Here is a 21088-nt window from a genome sequence, read left to right on the forward strand (position 1 = left end):
TTTTGTTGCATGATAAGAAAATACAACAAATACCTACATGTGTAGCTCTGTTGCAACTGGCTGAGCTGGATATACTAAGAGTAGGATCCAGCATTTGATAATCTCCATTTTATTATCCAGAGAAATGGAACAGTGACGAGTGCACTGACCGCTGGTGATGTGGTTTCAAATGATAGCTTATGGCATAGCAACAATTATTTTGGTGGCTTCACTCAGCTCACCACCCACACAGTCATGAGATTACAAAATCATTGTCAGCTGTAAATAGGAAGAGACTTCTGGAGGTCATGTAGTCCAATCCTCTGGTCAAAGCAGGTTAAAACAGAGCAAGTTGCTCAGAGTCACGTCCAGTCAAGTTCTGAGTACCTCCCAGAATGGAGATGACATTACCTCACTGGACAACCCGGTTGATATTTGATCATCCTCATGACAAAAAAAACAGAGAATGCCTAAAATATGAGTGGCAAGCCCAGGCAAACAGAAGCTCAGGCATAGAATAACTGAATTCTCCCTCTCAATACCAGGCAGTACCAGAAGACCTGTGTGGGTAAGTATGTTTCAGGATACTGTGATTGGTATCACCTCCATAAGCATCACATACACTAAGATTAAAAGAAGTTTCTAAACACAGAACAACATCATGTTTGCCCATAGTAGTCTTTTCTCAACAACAGAGTACCATGAAAACATAACATTTTTAATTCCAGTGTGGCATCTGTCATACAAAGTGAGATGTTTGACAACAGAAGAGTCGTCATGACACATTCACGTAGCAACAGCAAGGATACGGGCAGCGGGGCCGCATGCAGCAGCAGCTGCGCCAGTACCTGGCTTGACTTCTAGAAAAGGCAAACAGGGAGCTGCTGCTTTCCATCGGCAAGCACAGAAGAAGTGTTGCTATTGTCTCTGACTCCTGTGAATTGCACACTTCAACATTTCTACAGCAGGTTACAGAACAGACATAACCAATGGGTGGGGACTTTGGAGCGTTACTTAAGAATACCATACACAGCTTGCAGATTTGCCACTAGCAGCTGCCATAAGCTACTGAAAAAGGTGGGTTATTAAGACTATACAAAACCAAAGCTGGGAATATAAATATCAAATGAAATGCTTACATGTTGCTCAACATGCTGCCTAACATCAGAAACACGAGACAACAGCAGAAAGCCATGCAACGTATTTTGGCAGAAGCGGGCAAACATTTCACAGCTTGTCCCCTGGATGCCATGCTCACACTTACATTAGTCTGTGTCATACTACCTTAACTTGTTTTAAGCATTTCCATCATCTGTGAGGTAGGGAGGGAAAAACAGAACAGTTAAGGTATAATCAAATGAGATCTTGCACATTGTAGTATAAGTTGTAAACAATCTCATTATTGGCTGTAATGTGGAGAGTGTGAATGGTTCAGGCTTCTGTCTCCATTTATCCAGACAAGGAATTTTCTGAAAGCCAGATGAGTGACTCAATGGGTTACTAAGGAGTAAGGTGAAAAAAATAGGATTAACAGAGGAGAAATAGCGACAGAACATAAATAAAGACACAAAAACATGAAGAAGTTTTGTGTGTTACTGCATTTTTTTTCTGTCATGCCAAGATCAAACCTCCTAGAAACATTGTTTGATCAGCGGGCAATTTTAAACACTATGTTAATCTGACTACATAAAAAAATACTTCAATAAAGATGCAAAATAAAAAAAGCAAACAACCATGAATCAGAACAATGAATTAGATAAAAGATAAAGCTACATCATTAACAGATTAACAGAAGGTTTTCTTCTAGGTGAGAAATTACAGTAATAAAATAAAAATAATACATCTAGATATTGTTGATACATTGCTCGTAATTTTTGATTATACTTCCAAAATTATAGGTACCATTTGAAAGACTCAGCTTAACAAATTCTTACAGGCATTACTCTCCTAATGGCTTAGATTTTAAGGGTATGCTTTGTGGTTTTAATTATTCACCTGCAGAAGCCTGCTCCTGTGAGATCTTGTAGCCATGATGCCCTGAGAGAGCACAGGAGAACCTAAAGATACTTCAGACCTCCAAAGATGGTATCTTCAGTCACCTACTCCTATAAATTTTTGTAAATTTACAGTACTTTCTGTTAGTGTATAAAACCTTTCTGTCTGATGAGGACAGATACTAAGTGACCTTCAAGCTGAATGATTTGTATCAAGTGAAAATGTGCACTTGGGCATCTATATATCACATTGCTGAACAGCTAAAAATCCTTAACAAACATGGAAGAAACAAGAGTCTCCCAAAGGAGTGGCAGAATAATCAATTGGCCTAAACTTCCAGCAGTGCCATAAAAGAGATGCTAAAATAGATAGAATTTGAGACTCTCTTAAAGCAATCATTTAACTAAGAACACAGACTTAGGGTTCCACTAATTGCTTGAAAAGTATATTGAAAAGAATTTAGGAACTTGAAAGTGTGTTTGACATATAAATAATAAATAGCCAAAATAACACCAGAGTTTTATTTTCTAGCTGGGTAAAATTCAGAAGAACTGTAAAATACAGCAGAGAAATTAAACACAGTAGCTAGAAATATCTAAATGAAACAATTAAATGATTGGTATGTCCCTGATGAAGATAATCAATATATTAATTTTCTGAAGATTAACAGTGGGCAGTAAGAAAAAAAAAAAGAAGTCTGTGTATGTGTGTGTGTTTTTTTACAGAAGATTTTGCTGGATTTTTGTCTTTCTTAGAAACTGTATTTGTTTGTATACTGTAACTGTTCTTGCCTCCCTGCCTCCCTCCTGCACATCCCAGTTAAGTGGAACTGATGCAGTTCCATGCAGATTAGGCAGTAGTTGTTATGATTCAGCAGCTTTACACCAATTGGATACACTGGGGAAATACCCCAGGAAATCTGAGACCCTATTCAAGCTCATTCCCCAGACATGTGAGCTTTCCCCAGGATTGCCAAAGGATGTCCCTGCCTGCCCTCCCCTGCCAGCCATGCCAGCCACCCAGCTGCCAAGGGACGTGGGATGTGCAGTCCCACCCCTGGGGTGCTGTGGAGAAGATCCAGGGGAGCTCAAGAGCTTATCGGCTGTCCCATGGGCCTTGATTTAGGCTTGCCATCTTTGTGGAGAAGAAGGCTTAATTATCACTTGGTGCAAAACATAGGTAAGTGAAGCCAATCTCTCTGCTCTAGCCTTCTGGGGGATCTGCACAGGTTTATTGCTGCAGGCAACACCCCGTCTCTGCAGGAAACTCTCCTGCTGCCCTCTTGGTTATGTTAAGGACTGTTTTACCTCTGATAGGTACGTGTCATGTAGCCAGAGTAAGGATAATTTCTGGCCCTTAACTGGTTAATAAACAATGTTTTCCTTTGATCAGAGGTAAAACTCTTGTCCTTGAAATCTTTGTTGAGGGACATAGCTTTCACTGAGCCTTGCTTTCTGCATCAGTCTGTTCCTCCAAATTCACATATGATACAGGTTTCTAAGCAGGTTAAGTGTATCTAGTTGGTGGACTGCCTCCTGGACAAGCCCAGATGTGGGAATGACCCAGCTCTTGGTGGTGAACTGGAAAGAGTGATCCCCAACCTCTTTTATTTGGTAAACTGTGTCAATGCACATGAGATACTGGCAGGGCAGGGGCCACCTGGTGATGTGCCCACATCCATGCGTCAGTTGGAATCAGGAGAACATTTCTGAGGAGAATTTCACATTTACTGTGCTTGTTCCAGCTGGTAATGGGCAACTGTGGGGCTAAGGAGGAGCTCAGCTGGAATAACATCTCTCCACCATGATGCTGGCACAGACACCAGCCCCCCCAGCACAAGCTGTTTCACCCCTCAGTGCTGTTCCCACTGCCAACATAGACATTGCCTGAGTGAATCCTACTTTGATTGAACCTGTTCACATCAATGCAATCGCTTGTACGAGCAAAGCTAATAGATCTGGCCCTAAGTGACATTTACTCCACCATATTATTTGGCATATAAATCAGCTCTTTGGGGCAGTGGTAACTGTTTTGTTATCACTGTGAATTCAGGAAAAAATCTATTAAAGTCACAGAAGAAAGTGCATATTTACAGTGGGATAATTGATGTTAGCACTTGACTGGTTTTATTCTGGTGTGTAGAGCAGCCTTTTTCTGGAGGTAGTTTAAAGAGATTATTCTGTCTTTTGGGATCCCTGAATTTAGAGCTATAGAAATAAGTAATCAAGTTTGTTATAATCCCTTTCTTCCAAAATATCATATACATGGGTGAATTATGCATTTGGCTACATTGTTCTAAATCTTGCTGTTTGTTTCCAGTGACAAAATATTCTTTTTGCTTTTTTAATGGTTACAGTAAAATTCTTCATGATGTATATCACATGTAGTAATTTTTACATAGAAATATTGATGATATCCTGCCTATGGCAATGAACAGGTTTTAATACAACAACAAAGAATGCCCTGTCTTCTTAATTAGTCTCCATTGATTAAACATGCAGATTATTTACAAAAAGCCTAGTGCAATGGAAAGGAAGAAAAAGTAATGCAATGGCTGTATTCCCCGGATCACATGCTATTTATCTTTACTAAGCTAGCTGAGCCTCTATAATCTCAAGGCATCTGTGAACTAATAGGGAGAAAGCTTTAGGTTAAGCATATTTAGTATAAAAAGTATTTGTTTAATTTGTTTCTTAAGATGAAATTCTCCTATTATTGAGAGAAAAGGAAAGCACTCACCAAGTTAAAGCCAGAGACATCTGGTAAGATATAAGATGCCCTGTCAGGTCACTAATGGAAACAATCTTTGTGATGCTGAGATTCTGTAGCTTATAATTAAACATCAGAGTCCAGCCCCTGTAACCTGTATCGTCCTTACATGCCCTATTTTATACATCACAGCAATTAGCATATAGTATATATTTAGGTGGAGGCTTTCTGTCAGGAGCTGGTGATGTAGTGACTCAGCAAGACACCATCAGAAGGCATCTGCTAGAGCTAAGGCTTTGTACACCTCTGTGGGGCCTAGACCTGTCAGATTAACACAATGGGCTACTTTTGTAACATCCAGAAAGTTTCTGCTGCACATCAAAGTGCACTATCTGCTTATTTTAGTTGACATCAGTTTATACATTTGAACTATACAGTCTTCAGCACTTTTTGGATATGCACATCTCCTTAAATGCTTTCCTCTGAAACACTTTGTAGAAGAAGGGCTTCCAAATTGAGATCATCAGAGACATTTTCATCAGGCACTTCAAAAGGACTAAGTGAATTAACAGCCCACATACCAAAAGGTAGGAGCAGTGGTGGTGACAGGCTGCCTGGGTATTGGGGAGTACTCTGGGAGCTTAATTTGTGACAACATGGACTTATGGATTTGTGCCCTGCTCTCCTCTGTCATGATGGAGTTCAGCTCTAGGCAGTGCCAAGGGCCCCTTGAAAGAGTTCAGTGCTCTTCAGCTGATCTGATCTTTTATTTACTGTGTTCATTTTTTCTCCCAGCAATGGAAACCTCACCCTCCTTCCCATCCACTCAGTTGTTTTCATTTTTGAAAACAATTTGCCTGAAAGCTGCTGTTTCCCCTGTGGGCTTTGATGTTGGATCACATGAGTGTGACATGCACACCTGATGCTAGCAGAGAGGATGTGTTCTACTTTCTCTTGGCTGCCTTTAAATCTGCCCACAGTGTTTGGAGGTTTAGTCTTAGCCTGTGAGCTGAGCATTTTGTCCTGACTCATATGTCCTTCCACGTCCCTGAGCCAATGGGGCAGATCCTGAGTGGGAATGTGTAAAATTATGGAAGACATCTGTGAGATACCAGCTGTGTCTCAAAGGTCAGAATCAAGGACTTCAAGCAACTTCCAGAGTGACAGTAGAAATTACCACCAGAGTCAGATAATTTCACCAAAGATGTCACCATTAACACTTGGCTTTCACAATGTGCTCTTTGCATGCGTAAATCTCAGAATGATGTTGTCAAGGAGGTCACTGTTACTAACTCTAAAGGCACAGTGAAGTGACTTGGCAAAGGTGACACCAGAGCCAACAAAGGCACTGAAATAGAAGTGGGCTTTTCCGACTCCTGGTCTGACTCTCAGCCCTCCTTGTACTGCCCTCCCTCTCTCCTGTTCCTTGCTGCCCTTCTATAGGGCCTTATCAGCTGCCCATCCTTGCTCACCAAAGCACTTACCCAAGTGCCTTAGCTGGCATGTGTTCCCAGGTCCTGCTTGGCAAAATGTAGCCGACTCAGCACTTTTCTAAATGGGAACGGATTAATTGCATGCTTAAAAGCTTTGCTGGATGGAGACCTGAACTCTAGAGCCAGACCCACCTTCATTGCTGGAACCTGCAAGGAGGAGAAGGCATTTTTCTCCTTCTCCCATGCTGGCTGGGAAAGGGATAGGCAAAAAAAGCAGAGAAAGCACTGACTTGATTTCTGCATCCGTGCATCACTGTCAGGAAAGCAGGATCTGGAGTGTGAGGCTCTGAGCGCCTGCCTGGACCCTGGAGCACCCTAGGAGCAAGGCTGAGCTGAGAGGTGTACCACTTCCTAGTAGTTCTGCAATATTTTCAAATAAAAACATTTGGATAAAATGTTTTGGTTTTAACTTTGGAAAAAAGAAACACCTGAAACACCGACAACATTTTTAATGCAAGCAGCTATTAATAATAGTGGTAATAGTAGTTGTGTCTATGATAACCTGTAGTTATAATAATAATTGCCTGCATAAAAAGCATTGTTGGGCTTTTGTAGGAATTGGATATTAGCAATAATAATACTTCCATTTAAGTAGCTTGTTTGTGTGCAAAATCTTTTAGGGATGGTCTCTAAGTTGAGCAACACAGTGATGCTGGAACCTCTATTATCTAAACTATTAAACAGCCTTTAAACTATGGAATAAAAGCATCCACCACATTGTGCCTGTTATTATAAGAATGCAGCATTTAACTCTCAATTTAAAAGAAAAACTGTACTTCTTACAACTTTGCTGACTGAAGCTGTTTTCTATTGTCTTTTTATAGAAGCAAAAAAATTTGGACTTAATCTGTTTAATCACATCTTCAGTTTTCATCCCTTCATGTTACTATCAACAGGGCATGATTTTTAAAAGATCTATCCCTGAAGTTTATTTCCCCCAACAAAAATTTGGTTTTCTGAGGTGTATGTCTTATATAGTAAACTCACCTGTGGTATTTAGGCCAAAGATCTCTTTGCTGAATCACTACCATCAACAGGAATTTCAATATTTATCTCTATGGCAGTTTGGTGAGCTCCTTTTTTAGTTTCTTTCTCTTTTAAGTTCCTGCTTTTGTTTCAGGTTTCCCTAGATTACCAACATCACACATGGCAACAGGAGCAGAGGGTTCTTACCATGGCAGCTGTAACAACCATTGATTTTTTTGGTTCAGCAGCAGAACCAGGAAAAAAAACAACAACAACAAAAGTTTTGTATCACCCTTCTGAAATGCAATCCAGAAAAATTTAATTTCATATAAGAAAAATATACAATTTGAAGGACATGGTATAAAAGTAAAGGTAAAAAAGCTTAGCATCACAAAGCAGAAGTGTCAGATATGTCAGCTATTTTTCCCAGTACTCAAAGGAAAAAGTGTTCTTTGAGGTCAAAACCACACTCTGCTACAGATAGGGGTTTGAGCCAAAGCCCTTATTTTACTGGAGCTGTTCCCTAGCTCCAGCCAGAGGTCACCTGAAATAAGATGCTCTCCAGTTCTCCTGGTGTGGCTGTTTTACTTTTCCTTGCAACTGCACAAATGCTCAGCAGTCGAGAGCAGAAGAGCGTGTGCTTGAGTGACTCTGCAGCCTGGTACAGCCTTTGGTTGAGACACACCACCATTGGGTTTTAGCTTGGTGGCAATGGCCATCTACGTCATTTACACCAAATTAAACCATATTGAAAGAAGCTATTTCAGACACATTTTGACAAAACTCCTGACAGTGTGATGGATGAGCAGTGACTGCCCCGAAGGAGGGCAGTGGTGGCTCCTCTCTCCCAGGGGGAGGAAGGGCTGGGGTCACACGTCCTGCACCATCATCTGTTCACCTGGGAGGGAACAAGAAAACTACTACCAAGGTCCAAACTATTTATCAGATAAAACCTCTCTGAGTTTGACCCAAAAGAATTGTTATGACCTCAAATTGCACTTCTTAATTAATTAAAGAACCAAAAATTCTGCTGCTAAACGCTGCTCACCACTTCTGAATATCAGTCATGCACATTGAAACTACCACTTCCCATGACAGCCCATGCCTGTGAGCTCCACCTGCACATGTGGGAGGGCCACTGGTCAATCCTTCAGCTCCATCAAAGTGGTGGTCAAGACAATATCACAATCTCAACTGCAATCTCTTCACCACTCTGTGAACCAGATCGGCACATCGATGCTACTTCACTAATCTCACTGTTTTAGGTTAGAAAGTCCCAAGGCTGTATGTCAGCTCTCTTGTACACATTATTATTTTTGTAACGAAATCTTCTTTAACTATTGGGCAGACTTTTCATAGCTGAGCAGTCATTTCAGCAAGTGTGGCAGTTGATTTACAGTTTCTACTTTGTACGCTTTCTGTAGTGAAGCATAAAATTGAAAGGCTTATGTCAAATTCATTCATATATGGACACATTCAAGAACAAATTAATTTTAAAGCATTTAAAGGGTATATAATGTTTCTATGTCAGGTTTTACAAATCAATAATGTAATTTATAACCTAAAATCTGCTTTAAAAGAGAGCTGCAGTAGAATAGATAGCAAAGCAATTTCAATCTAAAACATCCCAGTGCTACGCTCCCCCAGATATCTGCAATTCAGATCTGATAGGAGTTGTGAGTAATCAGTTTCTAAAGCAAAATTATTATACAAGGAAAGGCTCTGAGTGCAACATCCTCTTGCAAAACCAGGCTATTCTAAGACAAATTAAATGTTCTAACCATCAGTATGCAGCACACTAGATAAGGGGTCAGATGCAGATCTCAAATTAGTATAAATTAGGATCACAGTTATGCAGGAGGAGAATAAACTCATTTAGATGAACACTGACTAAATGCTGTGCGCAACTGTACTAATAGGGCCATTGTAATTAACTTCAAGATAGTATCCACCCTATGAGAACAGATGTCTTCCAGCTGACATTATTGTGGTCCTTCTCCTCTGGAAGGCATGACCAATCTGCACGGGGCGAGTGCCTTCCCTTCAGCATCCAAGAGTGGATCCCTTGAAGGCCCATCCAGCACTTGAAGTTTTGGAGGGCCATTGGCTTCCTTCTGCTTTCTGCAGCAGGAGCTGGGAACTGCCAGTGCTGCTCAGCACTAGGCTCTCACTGCACAGAGCCAGGGGACCCAGAAGCCATGTGGACCACCTCTCTGTGGTCACAGGCAAGCTCCTTCTCCACTTGCAGCAACATTGTGCCTGCAAATTCCCCCACATGGAGCACTTATCATTAGCAAATGTGGAAGACAATAGACAAAAATGTTCAAAGAGATGAGCAGCTGCAGCTCCCATGAAATTGCAGGCTGGTGTGGACAGAAGAGTGCTGAGCCTAACGAGCTGACAGCCAGCTGGCCTGTCAGAGCTCCTGCTGATTCCTCCTGGCACCCTTGTGTCTGCATTTTTTCAGGGGCATTCCTGCTCTCTCTGCAAGTAGCAATTTAATATACTAACAGCACAAGCAGTAAAATGCACAGCAATGGCTGCAAACTACTGCCATGCTCCTCTTCCCACTATTCATCTTTCTAGGCCTGTGTACGGCACCTGGGTCCACCTCTGACACGTGTATGGCACCTCTATGTCCACCTCTGACACGTGGACACAAGTAGTGTGTTCACTCATCTCCCCAGGAGAAAGAGAGATACAATCAGAATTTAGATACCTTCTAAAAGGTGTATTTTACAGGAAAATTGCAATATTCAGAAAAAATATTACCCAAATACCATATGTGTGCAGAAGGAAGAGAAATATAATTCTTTGTAACAGCCAGTGGCTGCAGACCAAAGGATCTAACTCAAAGCAGCCATTCCTACTCCACATATCAGAGGGAGGAAAGCTGAGATTCAATTCCCCCATGCAGTGAATTTTGAGATATTTATAAAAAGTGGAACAGCTTCCACAAAGCAGGGTGATAAAGGTCACCCCAGCACAGCTGGGCAGGTAACCAGCCAGGATGGCACAGCTAAAGCCACACAAACCTGGGGAGAAACCCTATCTGTGGGGAGATAGGATCATCCTTCAACACAGACACGCAGGCCAGGGGTCACCCTGGGGCTGGCTGGAGGCTCACGCAGGATGGAAGAGCTGCACCTTGCCTTCCTCTTCTGCTGAGGGCTGGGATCAGGTTTCTCAAAAGTAGCTAATGATATTGGGTGCATTAAGATTCTCAGCACAGGAATTTATATTTTTGGACATTCTTTTTCTGAAAGTCAGTTCAAACCAGGTCCCCCAACAGTCCCGTTGAAAAGGTTAACCAGCTCCTGCATCAGTTTTATTCCTCACGGCCCCACAGCATTGCTGACACATGTGAAGGGAGAAAAGTCCTTATTCCAGCAGGAAAGGCTGAAAAAGGAAGATCTATTAGTCTGAAATTCTGCAATGAAGGAGGAAGGTTTCAAAGGAACCCAAAGAAAACTTGCATCCAGCTCAGTGGGAATGCCTTAGGTCTAGACTTCACCTATTTCTTTGCAGAAAGCCAGTTAGTGGTGCAACCTTAACAACTGCTTTAAACAAAGGGACTGCTAAAACTGCTTTATCATCAGAAGGCACCAGCTGGCAGCCAGGAAGCAGTGGGGTGCTGGAGGGGCCCCCTGGCACAGCCCCACTGCAGCCACTGCCCTGCTGTGGAGGGGAGGCAGAGAGAGCCCTGCTGCCTGTGTGCTGCTTGCCCCCTGCTTTGCACACTCCTGTCTGCAGTTGCTAACAAATACCCATGATGTTAATAGTTTGGGCTGGAATCTTCTGTGATTTCTTTCTGCCTTGGGTTGCATTTTTTTCTTTAAAGTTTCAGCACAGCAGTTCAGCAGATTTCGAGGACCTGCATCATTGCCTAAGGAGTTCCTGACTCTGAGAGGAGACAAAATTCATCAGCTTTCCTGTGGCTGGTACAGCAGTTCTTAAATATTAAACAAATAGCATTTGGATGGAGGTTTTCTGATTCTTTTTTTTTTGGTGAAAATCAGTCATAAAGACCTTGACAAATAAATGTCAGTGTAGACCTATGCCACCATTCTGTGCGACACAGGATATTGAGAAGGCTGAGTTCCTCAATGACTTATTTGATTCAGTCTTCTCTGGCAAGTGCTGCAACCTCAACATAAAGGCCACAGCAGGTAAAAGCAGGGATTGGGAGAGTCAGTTACCCCCACCATAGGTGTAGAGCAGGTTCGTGACCATCTAAAGAACCTGAAGGTGCATAAATCTATGGGACCTGATGGGATTCATCCTCGGGTCCTGAGGGAGCTGGCAGATGAAATTGCTAAGCTTCTGTCCATCATATTTGAGAGGTCATGGCAGTCTGGTGAGGTTCCTGCTGATTGGAAAAAAGGGAACAGAGCCCCTGTTTTTAAAAAGAGGGAAAAGGAAGACCCAGGGAACTACAGGCTGGTCAGTCTCACCCCTGTGCCTGGCAAGATCATGGAGCAGATCCTCCTGAAAAGTCTGCTAAGGCCCATGGCAAATGAAGAGGTGACTGGTGACAGCCAGCATGGCTTCACTAAGGGCAAGTCATGCCTGACCAACCTGGTGGCCTTCTACAACAAGGCTACAGAGATGGTGGGTGGCAGAACACCTGACATCATCTACTTGGATTAGTGCAAGGCATTTGACACTGTCCCACATGACAACCTGGTCTGCAAACTGACAAGGAATGGATTTGACAGATGGACCACTAGGTGGATAAGAGATTGACTGGATGGCCACACCCAGAGAGTTGTGGTCAATGGCTCAATGTCCAAGTGGAGGCAGGTGGTGAGTGGTGTCCTTCAGGGGTCAGTACTGGGACCAGTACTGTTTAACATCTTTGTTGGAGACATGGACAGTGGGATTGAGTGTATCCTCAGCAGGTTTGCTGATGATACCAAGCTATGTGGTGTGGTTGACACCCAAGAGGGAAGGGATGCCATCCAGAGGGACCTTGACAGGCTGGAGAGGTGGGCCAGTGCCAACCTCATGAAGTTCAACAAGGCCAAGTGCAGGGTCCTGCACCTGGGTCGGCACAACCCCAGGCACAAATACAGGCTGGGGGAAGAATGGCTGGAGAGCAGTCCTGAGGAGAAGGACTTGGGGTGGTAGTAGATGAGAAGCTCAACATGAGCCACCAGTGTGAGCTGGAGCCCAGAGAGCAACTGCATCCTGGGCTGCATCAAAAGAAGTGTGGCCAGCAGGTTATCACAATATGAAGTCTCCTGGGACACTTCACTACTCCCTTGGAGACCTCTGCATGGCCAAGAGGGGACCAAGCATTGGTCCCTGGCTGTGGTATTCATTCCTAGTCAAGGCTGCCTCCTTTGGTCACATGGATCTTTGTATTTGTGGTGTGCTGTCTGGGATTTCAGGTAGGAGGGAAGGCTCCCTAACCATCATTAGATCTCTCTTCTGTGTCTAAATAAAAATCTCATCATTGAGTAAAATGCCTGTTTGCCCAGAAAAAACTTTGTTAACAAATTACATTTGTTTAATGCAGTCGTAGCTTTCTCAGTGAATTGATGAGGAGGAGTTTCTGTCTTGAATAGACTCTTTTAATTGTGCTGCTAATGAGTTAGGTAGGGCACCATGGTGAAGGCTGCACCTCGAATACTGTGTTCAGTTCTGGGCCCCTCACTACAGGGAAGGACACTGAGGTGCTGGAGCTTTTCCAGAGGAGAGCAACCAAGCTGGTAAAGGGTCTAGAAAATAAGTCATATGAGGAACTAGGGATGTTTAGTTTGGAGGAGGCTGAGGGGAGACCTAATTCTCTTCTACAACAACCTGAAAGGAGGTTGTAGGGAGGTGGTTGTTGGCCTCTTCTCCCAAGTGAATAATGATAGGACCAGAGGAAATGGTCTGAAGTTGCAGCAGGGGAGGTTGAGACTGGATATTAGGAAGAATTTTTATACTGAAAGAGTGGTCAGGCAGTGGAACAGCCTGCCCAGGGAGGTGGTGAAGTCACCATCCTTGGAGATATTCAAGAAATGTGTAGATGTGGAACTTCAGAGCATGCTCTAGTGGCCAAGATTGCAGGGGTTTCTTTTCTGTGGGTGTTATTTGGTGGAGTGTGTGTGGTGTGTGTGTTTGTTTTTGGGGTTTTGGTGTGGGGTTTTTTTGTGTGTGCTTTGATAGTGAAGCACAGAGAAATGTTCTGCTACTGCCTCAGATTTGATGTTAGCTTATGAAAAACGTGGACTTATGTCATATAAAAGAATCCCTAAGGTGTTTGACTTGATATTGCAGGGTATATTAGCACTATGTAAGTTTAATAAAGCATATAGGAAACAAAGATAAAGAACTGCCTTCTCTAGGCATCATCTGACAATGAGCCTCCATCATTAAATGGGAGTGTCCCTAGTAGGGATGTATAGAGATTGTTCCTAGACCTAAAACTACTCATCAGCAGTGCAGATGCTACATTAGATCATACCTGATAAAATCTGTAGCTTGCAAGATAATCAATGTTATGTTTAAATGATGAAGAGAAGGCAGCCATGTGAGACCTGCTGCTTGGTCAGCTGGATCTGCTGTTTCTAAGTACAGCCAAATACAGAGTTAAACTCCATGGAAGAAGAAAAAATGGCTGCTGTAGTTAAGTGCTGTTTTTCCTCTGAAGGCTTTACAAGCCAAACAAGAAGAAGACATGCTGGAGAGCAGCCCTGTGGAAAAAGACACTAGTACCTGGGGTACTAGTGGATCAAAAGCTGGACATGAGCCACCAATGTGCAACTGCAACCCAGAAGGCCAACTGCATCCTGGGCTGCATCAAAAGAAGTGTGGCCAGCAGGTCAAGAGAGGTGATTCTGCCCCTCTGCTCTGCCCTGGTGAGACCTCACCTGGAGTACTGTGTCCAGCTCTGGAGCCCCCAACACAAGAAGGATGTGGACCTGTGGGAGCGTGTCCAGAGGAGGGACATGAAAATGATCCAAGGGCTGGAGCACCTCTCTTAGGAAGACAGGCTGAGGGAGTTGGGGTTGTTCAGCCTGAAGAAGAGAAGGCTCCAGGGGGACCTTAGAGAGACCTTCCAATGCCTGAAAGGGGCCTATAAGAAGGCTGGGGAAGACCTGTTCACAAAGGCAGGTAATGACAGGACACAGGGCAATGGTTTCAGGATAGAGAAGGGCAGATTTAGATTGGACATTAGGAAAAAGTTGTTTAATATGAGGGTGGTGGATCACTGGAACAGGTTGCCCAGAGAGGTGGTGGAGGCCCCATCCCTGGAGACATTCAAGGTGAGGCTTGATGGGGCTCTGAGCAATCTGTTTCACTTGGAGACGTCCCTGCTTATTGTAGGGGGATTGGACTAGATGAGCTTTAGAGGTCCCTTCCAACACAAAACATTCTATGATTCTATGATTCCGTGATAAGATGAAACCTCAAGTCCCTTCATAGCTGAGAAGGCTAATGAGACCTTGCATAGCCAAACAGGAATGCTGAGATTGAGGCAGAATCTGAAGCTGACATGGCATCTGCAATCTTAGTAACCATGTATCACTAAGGATGCTGTAAAACCAGGAATGTTGCTGAGAAGAACTGCAAAAGACTAGAGAAGCCACCTAATGTGAGGAGAGGTATTTAAAAAGCACTATTTGTCTAGTATATGAAAAAGAAGATTGAAAGGTCTTGATTACAGTGAATAACTATCTTCACAGGGAGAAAAGAGCTCTTTAATCTGGTGGAAGAGGATGAATGGCTGAAAGCTGAAACCAGATATATCTGAAGAGGAAATCAGGCAAAACACGTTAATACTGAGGGTTGGAAACAAGCTGCTGAGGGAGAGGGAGGGGGAGGAGACCACAGTGCTTGGTGAAGATGTCACGACGCTTTTCCGAGCAAGATAATTTTCTTGTACACGTGCTATATGTTTCAGTCCATCCCAATATGGGCACAACTCTGTGACAATTTAAGAGCTGTGATAAAATCTAGTTGTCTCTTCCAACTTCAAACTCGAAGATCCTGTACCTGCCATCTGGTTGTGGGGCAAGGGTAAGCCAGCCAGTCGGGACTCTGTACAGGAAGAAGAGGCCCCTGTTCTCCCTCCCCTTCCAGAAGGACAGTCATGCCAGGAATGAGCACCAGTATTTACTCCTAAAATCCTGGCTAGCTGTGTTTCCAAAATGCCTTGAAGCACAACAAATCCCTTGCTTTCCTGTCCTCATGAAACATCTTCTTCAGGAGCAGAGGGACAGCAGGACATTGCAGGGTGACCATGCTGGCTCATACCTGTCCCTGCAGGGCATGCAGCCTTGGGGGGAATGACTTTTGCCTCAGAGGGAAGTATTTGTTCCTGAATAATTCCCCTGGGGGGCAATTATTTGGGAACAAAACCCTTCTCCTCATTCTGGGAGGGTTTTCTGAAACTCAATACTTTTTCTTAACTGAAATACATTTCCTCCCCCCACTCCCTCTCCATCTCCCCATCCTCCACTGAGATAAACAATAATTTTTTCCTCAGCAGTGAAACAACATCCCTCCAACGCCCATTAGAGAGCTTCACTCTCACTTAGTTGGCAAGCTCAGCTGTGCACACTCTGTCTGCAAGTCAGTCCCCACAGCCTGGACCAGCCACACCACACTGCAGCTGTGCCTCCACAGCTAGCAAATGGTTTCTAATGCAATTATAATGTTTTCAATCAGTGGCAGGATTGAAGTCAACAGACCTAAAAGACTCAAATTAAGGTGAGTATGATGTCACCTACAGCAAAACAATAATTCCCACATTCTTTGGAGCTGAGCGTAGCTGGTTTTGATTCCTTTAAGTTGTCAGTCTCGTGTCAAGATGCTGGCAAAAAATAACTCCTACACTTAGTTTTGCAACAAGAAGGTGACTGCATCATGGAATGATGTTTCAGGCCTTCATAAATTTATCTTTGATAGCGTGTTAGTATTACCTCCTTATTTTCAGCCTAACTCTCCTCTTGCTAAAGAGATGCAGTTTATCAGACTAGATTTAAAGAAGAAATTGTTTATGATGAGGGTTGTGAAACACTTGAACAGGTTGTCCAGAGAGGTGGTAGATTCCCCCATCCCTGGTAGATGCCCCATCCCTGGAAACATTCAAGGTCAGGTTGGATGGGGCTCTGAGCAACCTGATCTAGTTGCAGATGTTCCTGCATATTGCAGGGAAATTGGACTGGATGACCTTAAAAGGTCCCTTCCAACCCAAACCAGTCTATGATTCTATGATCATGGTGCTTCCAGACCTTTTCAGGATGGAGAGTACTATACTCAACATTTAAAGAAATTATAAAAAGCCCACACTACTTCCTCTAGGGCCCCTCACAGTTTCTACATTTTCTTCCCATGAATTTCCAGGGAAAACAGGTGCTGTAGCTGTTTTTTGTTTGTTTGTTTTTGGGTTTTTTTTAGGTGGTAGAGAGGCATAATGCACAGTAAAACTAATGAGTCAGTTATGTGTTTTCAAAAGGATGGAGAATGAGTTATTTGATGGGAAACTGGATGGCTTAATTGCAGTCTCTGTCCTCTACCAGTTTGGCTGTGGTATAATCCATTGACTTTTCTATAATTGTCCTAATTAAACAAGCAGAAGTGAGGGGGCAATTAAAGCCAAAGTCCACACCTGTAAGCAGTTAAAAGCATAGCATTCTGGCTGGTAGAGATGAGCATTTAAATCAACTGATTTAACAAAAATAAAGCAAAACCTTATTTGTGCAATAAATAAATCAATAGAAAGATCAGGATAAAATAAATACCTGGAACTGCCCAAGAGAAATGGAGTAGTGGAAATTAATTACAATTACAAAAAAAGCCCTAATCCCCGAGACAACGGTTTTCATGAAAAAAGAGCCTTCTAGGGTAACTGCTCCATAGTAAAGAAGAGAAAAGCAAAACTTATGAATACATTAATCAAGGTACAAGTGAGAAGAAAATTAGATGCTTCAGGGTACAGAGATGACAGGAAGCATATCTGTGGCAATAAAGGATGATGGAAATCATACAGAGGGAAATAAAAAAGGGAATATGTGAGGAAAGCATGTAAGAGCTCCAGAACACCTACTCTGACAACATTGTCTTTTGCTCTTGCTAGAAGAGAAAATCAATAAACTCAGCGTAGGAAGAAAAACTTATTAAATGATTGACTGTCCAACTGGATATTCCTGTTGGCAAACACATTGTTCTGTGTGATAGATGGGCACCAGGGTCAAGAGGTGGTTCACTGAAGTGATCAGGCTTCATAAAAACTAGATTTGCAAGCAGATGAGGTGGCAGGTGAGGTTGCTGCTGATAGGGTGGCTCCATTCCCTGCTGCACCACCACTTCATTTACAGAGCAATGAGAGGGTTCTGTTGGGGGAGAAGTGGGAGGGAATCTTGGAGCCCGGTCCTGGGCTATGCAGGATCCTGCAGCGTCTGCCTCAGGAGCAACGAGGGTGCCAATGGGCTGCTCGGGGTGGCAGTGCCAGAGGCTCACTCTCACCCTCCTCCCCAGACAGGGAGTCTAGTGGTACAAGTGGGATGAAACTGTAACACCGTAATTCCTTGTGTGAAGGAATGTCCTAGCCCGTTGTCAGCAAAGGACTTGTGAACTTTGTTGTTCACACTGAGTTTTAAGGTTTTGGGTTGGAAGGGACCTTTAAAGATCTTCTATTCCAACCTGGCTACTGAGGGCAGGGCCATCTTTCACTAGGTCAGGTTGCTGAAGGTCACCCTTCATCTGGCGTACACCAAAGCAAGAATAAAATACCTTCTACTAAGAGCCCCAGTGTTTCTCCCACTGCCAAGCAGCACATTGTAGCTCAATTCAGTTTTTGCCCTCCCTGTTGTCTATGTTACCAGCAGAGCCCTGGTCCCATCAGCATCAGCCGATTGCTTTCCTATGCTCCCTAGCTTCATGGTGGATCAGTAGACTTCTCTCTCTTGCAGTATTAATGACCCCTTTTTGTGAAATGAGCTTGTTCACTCACCTGGTGAAAACAAGAGAGGGAAAAGAAAGGGGCTTTTCAGGGAGAGCAGTGGGCTATGAGACTTTGGGAACATGCACTTCATGCATAGCCATGCAGCTGAGCTGACAAGCCTGAGGCACAAGGAAACCAGGGTCCTGCAGGACCAGGTCTCAAACCAAATGCTCCACCCTCCCCTCCGATACAGCAGCATCTTCTGAAGCAAGGTGGCAGGATTGTACCTCAAGGGAGCTCAAATAGATTTCCAAGTACCTGCAGCCCCCTCATTGCATGGGCCCATGCACAGCAGAGTGGAAATTGTGAAGGTGCGAAATCTGGAGATGGTGCCATGGAAATGTCACTTCCCACAGCTGGGCCCTCCTGTAGCTTCCCTCCTCCCCTGTGTTTCTTTGCCAGTGCAATTTAAACCAGCAGTAAGACTTCTGTATCTAACCAATGCAAAGCATTTGTATTTTCTGAAGTACTTCTCACATTAAATAATGCCTCATTCAATTTTCTTTTTGGAGTAGATATTTTTTTAACTTTTTAAAGCATGTAATTTTTATATATATATAATTTTTTTTTTTTTTTTTTTGGAAGGGAGGCGTGTGTTCTCTGCATCTCAGAGGCAAGGCTGAGATCCTGGATGCTCATTTTAGACTGCTGGGGAAGCAGTCTTTGAACACAGTCCATCAGTGGTTGTGATTCCCCAGCTCCCAAATGCTGTAAGTTAACAGCTCTGAATTGGGATCTACCCAATTTGACATTGATGAGCAAAATGTTTTCCCATGGGTTTTTTTGAGTTTTGGGTTGGAGAAAGCACAATGTGTTCTTTTTTTTTCCTGGAATACGAAGTGCTGGATCAGGCTTATGAATACTTGGGGCTGCTTGTGCTTCACTTCAGGCTGAGGAATGTCAGGGGATCAAACTAAGCATTGGCCCTTTGGTTATTAATAATTTACTTAGAGATGTTTCCTCCTTCCCAAATTAATGTCAAGAAAATCTTGCTGTTTGTTGCCTGCAACTTGTGCAGAATTTCTACATTCCAGCACATTTTCTACTGAATGCTGACAGAAGAAAACAAAAATGATTATGTACATCAATAATAGAATACACACACAAAGATAGCCTTTAGGTGTGCAAACTTGATGCATATTCCCCTAGATCACTGTTAGCTTTTGTCTGTGAATGGATTAAAATCAAGAAAAATATTGTGAACTAAATTTAAATGTAAAACTTTTTGTCTAGAAAAGAAAAAGAACTTCTATCAGTAAATCAATCATGATTTGTAAGCAGTCTTTGTTTTCCACCATTAAAAATAGTATTTCTATGTGAAGAAATGCATTTCTAACATTAAATATTTGATACCATTCAAATTATTTAGAGCTTAGCAAAACTCTCTTCCTCAAGTAATAAATTATTTTTTTTTTCTAATAGAAGGTAAAGTTTGATTTTATTTTGCTGTGCCCACACAGCATCATCCCCTTGATATTATGTTTATTTAGAAGGAAAAATGATAATTTTTCTTTTGTTTCTTCTGGAAAAAAATATGTATTAGGGGAAAAGTGAAAATCAACAACACTTATATCAAGGTTGGCAGGAGTCCCAACAGGGAGAAAAATGTCTCTACTTGTAATTTTTTCATTTCTTCTGCATTTTTAGTCCTGTTTGGAAGCAATGCTATATATGATCTGTGCATACGACACACCTGTTGAACTGTGAAAACCAGTGAAAATCAGAAATGTCAGTGGTGGCTGCCTCCTGTGTCAGCCAGCTTGGCTGGTGTCTGCCATGTGATTTAATGATCTGCTCCCTCAAGCACCAGATTTCCTCCTTCAACCATTTGTAACTTTCTACAAGAGCTTCATACTGAGAAAACACGTCACATGCAGCGGAGTGGCTGCAAACCTTGCTCAAGGTAACTTGTCAAAACCAAAGTTGGGAACCCAAGAGCCAGATGTCTGGTTGGAGGAACTTATTTTCCAAGTTTAGTTACACAATCCAGATGTACAAAATCCATCCACAAGTTATTCAGCTACTTGAACTTTACAAATTATTTGCCTACTGGCACAGGTTAAATCAATGAGGGTTGTATGAAATAGCCTCAGTTAGTAGGTCAGGTACACCACGAGGGCAATCCTCTGGACTTGGGCTGATGTGATGCCAGGGAGGAAGCTTGCCTTGTAAAGCTACAGGAGGCTTAAGACCTTGCTACCTGGTCTAGTTACAGATATGGAATATTTAGTAAATGGCATGATCTAACCCTTGAAAAAATTGTATTGGGGTTGCTCAGGAAATAAAAAGGGCAAGAGCCTGGTTTCAATGAAATCAGTTCAGTGGCACAGAGGGATCTGGTCTGTTCTCGTCCCAGTGTAGTGGCCGCCACCTACGCAGAGCAAAGGAGCACAGTCCGTCAGTGGAGAAAGAAGTTCTTCAGACATTTTCTTTGCAGTTATATTGTATGAAAATACTTTGAGCCATCACTTCCAGAATGACAGATTAATCTAATTTTGGGTGAAAAGCAGAACTGACACTGATGGATGAACAGGCTACAGGAGGGGCTGAGAGCAGGGCGCTAATCCTATTGCTGCATCCCAGCTGAGAAAGGATCTCATCCTCCAGCACTGATGACTCAGCAGAGGGCAGATATTTAAGGAAAGGTCCTGCTCTGTTTATTTAAAACACTGGCTCTGGGAATTTAGTTTGCATGAGAGATGCAGGACTGAGCCCTCTGTTATGGCTGCAAGGTGTTAGGAGCTCCCCTGCTCCCTCCCCTGCCCCCAGGAAAAACACCACAGCAAATAGGGATCCCCAAAAGAAGAGCTGCATTTCTCATTTGAAGAACAGTCATTAAAATATTTCATTTTTCAATTTCCTTTATAACAATACATGATCAGATGTGTTTGATGCCTAATTTAACATGATTTGCAGATGTCATTATGTTTATGAAATGTCTTTGTTGTTCAGTGAGGAGGATTCAACCACAAAATCTTGCTCTTTGGCCTAATTTTCAACTACTTGT

General features: G+C 42.9%; 1 protein-coding gene across 2 annotated transcripts in view; it reads right to left on the reverse strand.

Annotated features, from left to right (window-relative positions):
- The window catches only part of LHFPL3 (LHFPL tetraspan subfamily member 3), a 238160-nt gene that overhangs the window by 26553 nt on the left and 190519 nt on the right, over positions 1 to 21088 (reverse strand). Inside the window, exon 3 of one of the 2 annotated variants that reach the window (XM_051607895.1) lies at positions 1244 to 1291. In XM_051607895.1, the coding sequence (XP_051463855.1) occupies positions 1275 to 1291 (17 nt within the window). In that variant the 3' untranslated portion in view covers positions 1244 to 1274. The remainder of the gene's footprint in view (positions 1 to 1243; positions 1292 to 21088) is intronic. The other variant, XM_051607896.1, reaches the window with a different exon arrangement.

The sequence above is a fragment of the Apus apus genome, chromosome 1 (genome assembly GCF_020740795.1).
Source record: "Apus apus isolate bApuApu2 chromosome 1, bApuApu2.pri.cur, whole genome shotgun sequence".
NCBI lineage: Eukaryota > Metazoa > Chordata > Aves > Apodiformes > Apodidae > Apus > Apus apus.